Here is a 12,732-nt window from a genome sequence, read left to right on the forward strand (position 1 = left end):
CTGTTTATAATTGCTCTCTCCCCTATACTTTCCATATAAATTGGATAAATCTCCACGTTAATGTGAAAGGAATCTGCAAATTTTGAGAAAAATATTTTGATAGAATGACATTATTTATGCTCAAATCAAGAAATTTTAGATTCGATGTTATCATTTGTATGCATATATCTCACCTGTCCTATATATCCTTTATAACCAAAAAAACATATATACTTTTATGCAAAACTTTTTTCTATTTTCTAGCAAGTTGTTGCGTGTGCATACCATTCTGTGTACATGCCCACGGAAAATGCATCACCAAAAGGGTTCGCACATTGTTTAGTAATTAAGCCTAGTCCCTGCGGGGCCCACCTGAAAAAAATGTATATCGGGTTTACATGTTGTAGTAATAATAATAGGGTTCCAAATAATAATAAGAAGAAAATAGTGAGTATACATCTTGCTTAGTTACGGGTCCTAGCTATAATTATTAATGATTTCTCAAAGGATATGAATACAATATAGCTAGTACGCGTATAAAATATCAAAACAAAAATTAAAAAGAAATCAATTCATTTCTCCGTTCGCTCAAATTCATTTATACCGTAATTTTATTTCGTCAAGTGCGATGAAGTATTAATAAATTGCAGCAAACGAATTAATTTAAGTGTATGTAATTTTTATTGATCATACTATTTTTACTAGATGTCTTCCTTCTGGATCATGAGATTAGACCAGTTTAGATTTACTTTACTGCCATTCAGTGGGAAGTATATAACTATATTTACACTGAACAAAAAGAGCACATAATTCTTTTTTTTTTTTTAACTTGGTGCAGAAAAAGTATTGTTAGATCAATAGACACATAAAAAGTATATTCATGAAATTCAATTTGAGCTAACTCAATTCAGATGGTAGAAGAGTCTGTTGTGTTTTTCATGGAGCATCTCGAGTTCAAATCTTATTGAGATATCGTGCGAAGAAATTGTATCTTATTTAAATAGATCATCAAGCACGCGTAAATGACCCCTATTTGGAATGAATTTATGGAGAGGAAAACCCATTAATTGAAATGGCGATCTAAACTCTCTCTCACACACACACACACATATATATATATACACTTGCATATGTATATAATTTTTCACAGACACAATGAAGAGATAAGAGGGAACAATGCCCAAACATGCAACAAGTTGGGGCAGCGCCAATTGCAGCAAAAAGCCATCTTCGATCATCGTCTCTTTCTCCACATCTCTCATCCTCTTTCTTGTCTCTCAATACAATTCCTAAAATATATCGATTGCTTATAACATATGCTCTCCTGGTAATCCATAAAAATTAATGTCTCTGTCCTTAGAGGACAATTTAAACACTTGATTTCCTCCTAGCGATGATACCGTTATGCCGCAAGAAAAATAAATGATATTAGAGAATCATTCGCTACGAAATTTGAGTCACTGCTCAAGCCGCAATAAGTTACAAACACATGGATGACATTGGTGAGACCGCGGTCGTGTAATGTTCCCGATAAAGGGCATAGATCACAGAGCCGATCGGTCAGCCCACCGGTAATTCCTACTGTACTATCATTACATATTCTACGGGAGACGCATGCCACCACCGCACCCAGTGTATGTGTACCAAATTCATGCTTGCTTGATGGCCGGAGCAAGTCAATTAATATGAAAGCTCTCACCATGACCAAACTTTAAAGAGTAACTTTTTTTTTTTTTTCCTTTGATTGAATCATATGAGGTTCTCCCAACCTATTATTGTTTCAGACTAATTTTTATTCAAAATATTTCCAATAACTTTTTAAGCCCCTGTTGGTAAACTTTGCCTGTTAAGAGAACGGTTTATCAATTACACCGTAACTCACGGTTCCATGATAAATTGATATACATAATAGCTGTTCATATATAATAATTATTGTAATAATGATAAGGATTTTAATAATAAATTGACATACATATAAGCCTGCCTGTTAAGGGCGTGGTTTATCAATTACCCCATAAGTAATGGTTACATAATAAATTGATATACATAATAGGGGTTCATATATAATAATTATTGTAATAATGATAAGGATTAATAATCGAAATGCAGTTTTTACAGAAAAAAGGTGGCACAAATAAAAGAAATCAACGTCGATTAATTCAAGCGGTTTGGTACTTTTTTCGTTTAAGTAAGATCTTATATTCGAATCCTTATAAATGTAAAAAATTCACACTTAAAGAGATTTATCCTAAGTCGACTCGGCTTGATCGAATTAAAATTTACTTTTCGGACCTTGCTATTCACACCGAAAAGGAGAGAGATGATAAATCCGTCACACTCAGCACATAGGAACCTTCCTCTCCCCTTTCCTCCTTTCCCTCCCAAACCATATCACATAACGCACCCTCTCTTACTATATAATCCTCAAATTCATTTCATCCATATCCAAAACCTCCACCCAAAAAGGAAAAAGAAAAAAAGAGTTCAAAAAAAAAAAGAGCAAGACCACACTCTTATGGACAAGTACGGCGACCCGGCTTCGAGTGTCAAGGCCACGGTTCCTGGTGGTGTTGGTGGCAGTAGTAGCAGTAATAGCAGCAGTATTATGGGCAGCAACAGTCCCAGCTATGCCCTTAATGGGAAGATAATGCTCTGCTCCGCGATCGTTTTCTTCGTCGCCCTCGTCGTCATCCTCGGATTCCACACATATGCTCGGAAGCTCTTCCCCTGCTGCCGTCGCCGCCGCAGCCGCCACCCCAGTGGTCTTGCACTTCACCACGCAGCCGCTGCAGCCCTGCCAGGCGGCCTGGACGTCTCTGTGCTCAAGTCCCTCCCCACCTTCACCTTTTATGCTGCCGGTGGGAACCCCAGTAATAACCTCGGCGACTGCCCCGTCTGCCTGTCGGAGTTCGAGGACGGAGAGACGGCCCGGGCCCTGCCCAAATGCGGCCACGCCTTCCATGTGGAATGCATCGACATGTGGTTCCAGACCCACTCCAACTGCCCACTCTGCCGTGCCCCTGTTCAGGCCTGGTCCGATGCGAACGCGCCTTCAACTGTGCCAACCGCCATTTCATTGCCAAGCCAGGGAAATGAGAATGGGAATTCGGGTTCGAGTGATTCTCCTGCTGAGGAGTTCGTGGTGATTTCCATAGAGACGCTTCCGTCAATGGAGGAGAGGTTTAGGGGCTTGCCGGAGGAGCTGGGTTCCGGGTTGGGCGACAGAAACGGGGCCAAGTCTCCAGGTAAACCGGTTTGCTCTATGAAAAGGATTTGGAGTATATAAGGTTTTGGAGCAGAAAATGGAAAACGGCAAACCGAAAATGACAAGTAGGTAGTGTTTAGTTTGGGAACTTAGCAGGCGGGAAAAGATTAGTGTAAGTGGAAAACAGTTCTGTACAAATGGAAAATTCAATGATATAAGTTTGTTTTTTTTTTTTTCACTATTGCTCTAATCTCCATTTGATATGATCAGATAACATGAACTGTCATCCCGAGATTAAACAGATCAATATGACGAATGTGCATACTGATATATCGCATTGAAGACAACAATGTGAAGCATATAATTTAGATTCCAAACTGTATGTGTTGCTGTGAAGAATATGGCTTCAAGTTAATCCGCGAATAGCTAAATTTACTGTGATATGTTTGGCATCCTCTGAAGCAGAGGATATACATGGCGAATCTCGAGTTTAAATTATTAAGGCGTTGGCGATCCTGTCAAAAGATATAAAGCGATTGTTGGTGTTGATCCCACGCGACAGGAGACCACCAATTACAAAGCCCAAACAGTTTTCCAAGTAATCCCTTTTAACTTATGACCAGGCCGAGACCATCGGTAAAGATGAGTAACGTAAAGAGAATCGAGGTTGTTCATACTTTAGCTCCCCTTGGAACATGGTCTCAAAGTGAGCACGACATATATATCAGCTAGCAGATCTCGATGAATATAGAAGAGATCATCACATCACTACACCAAAGAAATCAAATTGTTTTCCCCAAACAAAGCTTCTGCTTAATTTTGGTTTGACCTAACGATAAACTGATTCACTTTTACAAGCTAGAATGGAAGATTCTCAACTCGATATAAGGCGCTAAGCAATGAAATCTGTCGATGTCAACTTACCGGGTTTAAACACGAGGCATGAAGAAATTCCCACCCTTCCATTCATCTGCTGCATATATCTAGCCTCTTGTTACATTCCAAGTTGCGTGCTCTGTGCTTCTATCCATGTAGAAGAGTCGGTATCTAAACGCAGATCATCGACTGCCAAGGGGGAGACTTCACCTGAAATGGGAACAACTACATCAAATGCATCACCTCAAAACTTCTTCAAAATGAAGGATTTTAGTATGTTCGGAGGGTTGATCCTTCTCTCTCTCTCTCTCTTGTATGAGAAGATGCAATGCATGATTATGCAGGGCGGAAACATTATTGAGCAAAATGATTATAAGTAGTCATTGCCAATGAAGTCCTGACATTCTCGACTCTCAAGTGTCATTCTCATCAAGTACAGGTCCGTATGACTTAGAATGATCAAAATCGACCAAAAATGAAGATGTAGAGGAGTCAAATATTGTGCTCAGCAGATCCCTAAAAGCACGTCGTCTTTAATGCGATGGACTAAAGCTCAGAGGAAGAAATCGTTCAACGCCGACGCCAAAGCTACCATGTAATTCAAACGCATCAGACGTTTGCCAAATCCCCAGTAGATAAGCAAGTAGAACATCTCAAGATAGCACCAGGTCTCATACCGTTCAAGCTTCAAGACATATTTCCAGAAAGACAGTCCCCGGCAAGGTCATTAGTCTCTTGGAGCAAATCCAGTACCTACAGGAACATGGCATTTGGTACCAGACTTAAATTTGATTTAATTTGATTTTGTTTGATTTAAAGAAAAGAAAACAAAAGTGGTTGAGAAAAGTATATAAAAGAATTTGAAGAAGAACGTAAAAAAATGATTGTGATGTTGAATTGAGAAAAAAAAATGTTGAAATTGTGAAAAACGTATTGAATGGTTAAGAAAATTTAGTATTAAAAATTAATAATAATATATAAGAAAAATTACAAGAGAGAATTTGAAGAAAAAATAGAAAATTAATGATTGTGTTATTATATTGATGGAAAAGTGAAGTGAAGTGAAGTTAAATTTGGTTGCGTAAACAAACAAACAACCCTAGAGTAAAGGCTGTTCAACATATAAAATGCTTAACAATATACATAACCTCCATCTCTGATCAGGACGATACTGATCGATGTGGGATTCCCACACCCCATGCTCTATTATATTCTCAGCAGGACCATCGTGGCACGTCGTGAATGTTTGGTGAGGCTGCCATTCAACTCCACTAGTGTGAGCCGAAAAGCTTCATAGAAGCTGGCTCATTTGCAGGCATAGTTATTGAGGTGTTAGGTGTTGTTCCACTCTGCTTGAAAGTTGATGTACAGGACTGGCAATTACCATCTTGACATATAATGCATAAGGAATCCGTTCTTTTAATTGGTAGCCAAAGTTCGGGATCAGGTCTCACTGCCAGTCTCCGCGTTCCTACTTTGCTTGTTCCATCTGCGTAGTTAAGCTCGTGCAGACTAATCTGGAGGGCACGCGCATATATTGGGAATTACGGCTTTCAGATGTGTGCTGGTCCTAGTCGGTCGGACGGGATCTGATCAAATCGTTGGGCCCAGTTTATAAAGCCATCGTTAAGTACACTTCTTACGCACATTACTGAATACATTTCCAACTTATTTAAACTTTCTGGTTAGCTAATGACGGATATCAAGAAAATGCTTTCTAGAGCAGAAATTACGACTGAAAATATCCGGTGTGTCTGCAATGTATCGATGCAGCTCACTGTTACATGCCGGTTCATCTCAGCAGATTACCACCGTAACTTACCTGTTAGATTGTACCTTTTAATCAAATTATGCATCTTCTCAATCTTGGCGATCTCTTCTCAATCACTAGACTTGCTTACTGTATACAACCCAGCTGCCACCAAAAAGGGTTACTCGTCTATCATGACTCCCGTAGCATTCGACCAATCCTGCCATGTTCTTGACACGGCCCAACCTTGCCTTAGCGAAGGTTACGGGCTTCGACCAATCGCTCAATGTACCAGTGCAATGATTGAAAGGAAGAATCATCATCAAAGACTTATGGACAGGTCCTAGTTGATCGTTTAAGAGAGGGTTTATTAAACATGGTTGTCATTTTGGGCAGGATCGAGAAGCAATTCTTCAATCGAATTATGTAATGCTGTGAGCCATATCAGAGAGAAGAGGTACTTATCATCCAACTTCTCTGAATATATGCCTGAATCGGGATACTTCGTCTTCCCCGGTGCATGAGCAATGGTGCAGTACTCAAGTGCATTTAAGCATTTAAATTCAAAGGATTCTTCTAATACACACATACCTGTTTGGTTTCAAGATTATATTTTAGAATCACAATTCTAACTTAACTCTACCAACTACAAAACAAAATAACTCATACAAAGTCAAAGAGTGAGCCCCATTTATACCACAACAAAACAACATAATTCATACAAAGTCAAAGGGTGGACCCCATTTATTCCACTCAAAATCAAAATCAAAATCTGATTTTAAAATTCTACTATGAAACCAAACGCAACTTTACTGTCCCCGCATAGTTAAGCATTAAATATCAAGAATATCGATCTGGATCCATGACAAGTATCATGATGAACAATTGTTGTGGTATCAATACATCCATCAAGATGAAAAAAAATTCAATTGGCCCAATTGATTATGATATATTTTTTAATGTTCCTTTATTATCCGCTGGGCGATGAGATAGGCCTAGATCCGGGGGAGTAAACGAAAGGTCTGGTGGAGTATAGCTTCATCTTCCCGTTGTTTATGAGGGTATAGGACGAGAGGAGGGCACCAGAGATTCCCCGGTTTGCATCAGTTGGGACAGCACAAGACGAGACCGGAGATGAGTGGAGGAAGGCCTTGCACTCTGAGAGCCTCCAGCCATCCTCAACTTCCGACGGGGAGAGGGTGGCGAGAAAGTAGCCATTGGCATCGGCGGGCTTGCTAAGGATTGAGAACGGCGCCGTCTCGTAGCCCCGTGTATCTACTGCTAGGCACGAGATTCTTGCAAGAGCACCTGGAAAATAGATAAAAGAGAAAAATCATTGACACCACAATGACAACATTTCATTTGGTCCCTCAATGTGCAAACGACCAATCTGTCATGACATCTACTTTGTTTCAGTGATTATTGGATATCGACTTTAGGCTTTGATCGAACTTGACGAACATGCAGGACCGGATCGAACTTTAACAGTTCACTGGTTGAGCCCAAGCATTTTGCCACCGGCTCAGTCATCTGAGTAGATGCGATTATATATAGCTAGATTACCTTTGAGCGGGATAAATTTGGTGCCTGATCTGCAGTATATGACCCCTTGAGCCCCGATCATTGTGGAGAGCATCCTCTGTTTGTCGGGTTTACCATGGCTGTACGATTTGAAGCTGTAGTCTGAAGCTGCAGATTCAATTGACATAAACACTAAAGACACGGCGATCAATAAGGAAGTCCTACTAAGAAGAAGACGGTGATTGTGTTCATGGCAGACGTAGTTATTGCAAGCCATTGACAAAGACATGAGAGATCATGGGAGGGAAATCTTTGATGGCTTCTATATACATAAATGCAATGAAAGATGACATGCTTGCACGTATTTTATAAATGATGATGGGCATTAATGGGAGACATCGAAGGGCATATATTTTTTTTTTATATAATGAATCCACCCTAAATGTGTATGCAAGCTGATGTTATGGGACTATCGTACTCTGTTTTTTTTCGTAATCTTTATTTTCGGGTTATAAGGAAGGTCATGAATCTATTACGATGAAATAAATATCATAATTTATTATAATTAAACGGTACAAACAGTCTTACCATGAGAATCGAAGTTAAAACATCCTGATTACTAAGTGAGAGTGACCATTAGACATCTATCGCCGCCCGTTATATAAAAAGGGGTAAGAATAAATGCATATCCTGTTAGATAAAACAGGGTAAGAATAGATGCATATTACGTCAATGCGAATATACAAGAAAATGAGAGAACGTTAAGATTTTACCTCTAGATTATTAGGCACAATCTAAATTGTTATTTCTCTTAATGGACCGAACCACAACGGTCCATACTTCAAGGCAAAAGAACTGAACGAAGTGGGCCTGAGGCCCAGCCCATCAGCCCAACAAGAAGGAAAACCCCTGCAAACCCTAGAATCCCTCCCGGATATAAGGTGCTGACGCTCGAACCAACCTCGAGTCTCTCCCGCCGCTTCTCCATCAGCAGGCAGCAGCTCCCTCTCCGGTGATCGTGAGAGAAGAGAGACATGGTTTCGCTGAAGCTCCAGAAGCGGCTCGCCGCCAGCGTCCTCAAGTGCGGCCGGGGCAAGGTCTGGTTGGACCCCAATGAGGTCAACGAAATCTCCATGGCGAATTCCCGTACTACCCCTCTCTCCCTCCCCCTCCCCTTCTCTGTTCATGTTTTGCCGATCTCCTTGCTTGATGTGGATTTGCGCCGACTTTTTCCATTACGAATGATTGTGAACTGCTGAATGGGGGGAAAGCTTTCGATTGTGGTTAGTGGCGGCATGGCTGAGCTCGGATTGATCATTTCCAGTGATGTTTGGACTGGTCGTTGCCCTCCGGAGAGCTTCACTGGCCGAGCATGACGAGCAATTGAAAGTTTTAGGTGCCGTTTATGGGAGATTTTGAGCATTTCAGATTGGTTGAGAAATGTCGCTGGGGATGAGAAAAGTGAGCTCAGAAATTGAGAAATGGTTCTTAGGTTTTTAGGGTTTTAGCTTTATGTAGATAAAGTGATACGTACGCATGGAGAAATTGGTAAAGTAATTTTGACTGCCTCATATCTTATCTTAAATAGGAATTGGTGGGTTTTAACCGGATTGTGCGGTTTCCATCATCAGTTGTTGGCAACGATCCACTGACCATCTTGAAGTTGTGAACATGAAATCGAGTTTTGCTTTGATCGATTTGGATGCTTGCATCGCAGCTCGATTACTATCTGTGTGCTGAAAGTTTGAATTATCTTCAAGATTGTGTTTGATTCTCATGAACTAATAAGTGTCATGTAAATAATGCTTTGGCAGGCCAAAATATTAGGAAGCTTGTCAAGGATGGCTTCATCATCAGGAAGCCAACCAAGATCCACTCCCGATCCCGTGCTCGCCGCATGAAGGAGGCCAAGAGAAAGGGCCGTCACGCCGGATACGGTAATCTATCATCTGATAACTTCTTGTCTTTGTACTTGTTAGCTCTTGTTTTATGAAATGCTTTTGCCCTTTCTGTTATTTTCTTCACGACTGGGCTCGATTTTCCTGAATATTTACCTCCGTGTTCATAGTTTCAAGCCCAGCTCATTTGTTTTAACCAGCATGAAGGAACAATTCTAATGGATTTCCCTCATCTTTGCTAATAACTTAGGTAAGCGGAAGGGTACAAGGGAGGCGAGGTTGCCCACCAAGGTCCTTTGGATGAGGAGGATGCGCGTCCTTCGCCGCCTGCTCCGCAAGTACAGAGAGTCGAAGAAGATTGACAAGCACATGTACCATGACATGTACATGAAGGTTAAGGGTAACGTGTTCAAGAACAAGCGTGTGTTGATGGAGAGCATCCACAAGACGAAGGCTGAGAAGGCTAGGGAGAAGACCCTGTCTGACCAGTTCGAGGCCAAGCGTGCCAAGAACAAGGCAAGCAGGGAAAGAAAGATTGCCAGGAGGGAAGAACGATTGGCCCAGGTCAGTATTCCTTTTATGTGCATAATATAACAAAATCGCTTTATAGTCAATGCAATTAAACTTGCAACCTATTGAGCCTGCAATGAGCATTATAGTATTTGAAGTTTTGATGATTTTTCTCTTATGTTGAATGTGCACAGGGTCCTGTTGAGAAGCCTGTAGCCCCACCACCCGCTGCAGCCCCGGTCGCAGAGTAAGTAAACATGACTAGCTTTTAATGCTGTGATACTTCTCCGTTCAAAATGACGACAAAGCTCAAGAATTTCCGTTTCTTTTGTTAATGTTCTCGGTTTCTTGCAGGGGAAAGAAGGGTAAGAAGTGAGACCCGTAATGAAGAGAGAGCACTGAAGGTTAATACTAATTTTGGTCTTCACTTGTGTCTTTTAGTTATCATCATCTATCTTGTTAGATTAAAAAGTTTTGCTTTACATTTTTTTATCCTCTGTTGGTTCTGCAACCTGTTTCTTCCTCGTGGTAGAAGAAAGAACTTCTGAAAGATCTTGAAACCCTTTCTGTTCAGATTCTCATTTTTATTGCTTTTGTTGATCGGATTTCGTCTTTGATGATGACGTGACTATGTGATATCGGTTTCTGCCTAGGCGCAGAGTTTCTACAGTCATTATGTTCAGTTGCAATCTGTTATTTAATTGGGCCTTTGGGTGAATACAGCAAATTCATTCTGAACAAATTAACGATAGAGATTCAAAGGTCACTTGTAACAACAGCTTAGGTGCAGTTAACTCATGTTTTCAGCACAAATGCAAAAGTTTGTTCTACAAATTATTGGGTTGCTTCAAGTCAAATTCTCCTTTTCAGACTGTGAGCGATGCCCTTTATTAATCTTTTATTAATCTTATTCACGTAAAACAACCACCAAACTGGATGAATTTGAAAAAAATGGCTCTTAGGCGTAACTACTGAGGCACTGCAGGCTCTATACCCACCCTACGGTTGAAGCCATTGAGGCACAGCACCCTGTTAAGTCAACACAGACGAGAAAACTTTAGCTCACAAGCCTCATATTACTAAGGGGTGCAGCCGGCAAGACGGGAGAAAACAAACTGGAAAAACTTGATAATACACTGAGCTTATAGCCAAGTTCAAAGGTTTTACACATAGACGGATCAGCTACATATTGCATAATCATCGGGGGCATGCCCCAACATCGATTAGATTTCCTCAGTTTCGGTTTTTCACTCCCATCAATCTGCTACTTATAGTATTCTTAACTAACGCATGAGAGGACTTTCCCCCAGGAAGGAAAATTCGTCATTACGAGCTTTCAGTTTCCGCGCATGGTAAATATGGACATTCCAGGCAATTTCCGCGCATGGTAAATATGGACATTCCAGGCAATTTTGGCCATCACAACCTTGGTAGATTTGCCTCTAAGCTTCCGAACGGCCCATTGTCAGTTCAGTTCAAACCCCCAGCGCCGACCTCCCCGTTGGGTCTTCAAATGTAGAGTGCTTGGCAAATCTGCTTTGAGAAATGACTAGCCAGGAAAAAAGAGAAGAAAAGAAAAGAAAAGAAAATGATCCATTGTTTCATTTTCTTCCTCACAAATCAAACGAATGGTTTCAATCCATGATCTCCATTTGGATACTCAATCTAGGGCGGACAGCTTGTTGTGAATGGCTAACCATGACACGAAGCAGCGTCTGGGGAAGCATGGCTGGAACCAACTTAGCTAAACCAGCTGGCCCTTAGTGCCTTTTGCTGTCCAATACAACCGGAGATTGTGAACCTGCCATTTGTTTCAGCCATTCATTCATATGATCTGATCGGTACGTAGTATTCTCATAGGGAAGGACATCTGCAACGTCGTCTTTAATGGTTCTTGTTATAGGATTCCTGGACTCTCCGGTTCCAATGCTGCCATGGAATAACTGCAAAAACTCTTCGTTGGAGAGATCCCCAGTTCCTGTAGTGCCTCTCCCTAATAACAGGTGAAGAAGAGGGCTTCTTGGGTCCCAGTTGTCAAACCAGAAGTAAGACCCCTCTCCATTGCCGATAACAATTTTTGATCAGATGGGGGGCATCACTCCTAGGCTTCAAAATCTTCCTCCAGTTATAGGAGCAATTACTCGTGGCTTTGAGAGACCGCTAAACTTATGTTTCTGATAACATACTCTTGAAGCCAAGCAATCCATAGAGATCCTGCTTGATTCAAGATAAACCAAATAATAATGCATGCCTTAGTCCAGGGAAGAAGTTGCTTCATTCCCAAGCCCCGTTCTCCTTTAAGGGCAAACACGTATATCCGACTTAACCTTTGCAACCTACCATCACCATCTTTCCCTTTCCATAACACCATCTTTCCCTTTCCATAAGAATCGTGGTGATAACCTTTTTAGGCAGGATTTAGAAGCCCTACACTGGAAGTTAATCATCGAGTGAAGGATGGATTGGATCAGCTGTAGCAACCTAGATAGGAGAGTTTTGTAGCCGGACAACAACTGAGTCTTTTTTAACCATCTTATTAATGAGAGGCTTGCAGTCCTTGTCCGAGAGTCTTCGGGAAGTGAGAGGCATCCCAAGATATTGAACAGGAAGCTTTCCATGCATAAAAGCCACTAGTGGCTATCATTCTCCTCAGCTTCCTCCTGATCCATTCCAGTGATATGTCTTAGTTTTGGCCGGATTAAGCCTGAGAGTAGACATTTCATAAAATTCAATGAAAACTCCCAAGTGTTACCGCAGACAGAGTACCTTGCTCCAGTGATATAGGCCTCTATCCAGGTGAAGAAAACTCGAGCAACATCGATAGGAGCTGGAATGTTCAAATGAAAGCTCAAGTGGATCGAGTCAAGAGCATTCATAATGTCAGCTTTAACCAAACATCTAGGACTCATCTCTCTTCTACTATAACCCTTAACCAGCTCGTGAGCGAGCCGGATTTTGTCCCGTATATCTCTTCCTTCAACAAATGCACTCCG

General features: G+C 41.1%; 4 protein-coding genes across 25 annotated transcripts in view; 2 read left to right on the forward strand and 2 right to left on the reverse strand.

The window, feature by feature from the left end:
• Window positions 1-12,732, reverse strand: part of LOC116216014 (putative disease resistance protein RGA1) — a 250,966-nt gene that overhangs the window by 134,576 nt on the left and 103,658 nt on the right. The window lies entirely within an intron of this gene.
• LOC116216026 (RING-H2 finger protein ATL64-like) lies at window positions 2,381-3,422 on the forward strand. Its single transcript, XM_031551944.1, has one exon. The coding sequence runs from the start codon at window positions 2,495-2,497 to the stop codon at window positions 3,263-3,265; it is 771 nt and encodes a 256-aa protein (XP_031407804.1). The 5' UTR covers window positions 2,381-2,494; the 3' UTR covers window positions 3,266-3,422.
• LOC116216029 (proline-rich protein 1-like) lies at window positions 6,521-8,185 on the reverse strand. Its single transcript, XM_031551948.1, has 2 exons — window positions 7,374-8,185; window positions 6,521-7,118 (listed from the first exon to the last, which is right to left on the reverse strand). Exons 1-2 carry the CDS (start codon window positions 7,618-7,620, stop codon window positions 6,781-6,783), a joined length of 585 nt encoding a protein of 194 aa, XP_031407808.1. The 5' UTR covers window positions 7,621-8,185; the 3' UTR covers window positions 6,521-6,780.
• Window positions 8,283-10,415, forward strand: LOC116216028 (60S ribosomal protein L19-1-like). The gene is made up of 5 exons (XM_031551946.1): window positions 8,283-8,477; window positions 9,146-9,268; window positions 9,480-9,793; window positions 9,934-9,986; window positions 10,094-10,415. Exons 1-5 carry the CDS (start codon window positions 8,366-8,368, stop codon window positions 10,113-10,115), a joined length of 624 nt encoding a protein of 207 aa, XP_031407806.1. The 5' UTR covers window positions 8,283-8,365; the 3' UTR covers window positions 10,116-10,415.

Source organism: Punica granatum, chromosome 8 (assembly GCF_007655135.1).
Source record: "Punica granatum isolate Tunisia-2019 chromosome 8, ASM765513v2, whole genome shotgun sequence".
Lineage (NCBI taxonomy): Eukaryota > Viridiplantae > Streptophyta > Magnoliopsida > Myrtales > Lythraceae > Punica > Punica granatum.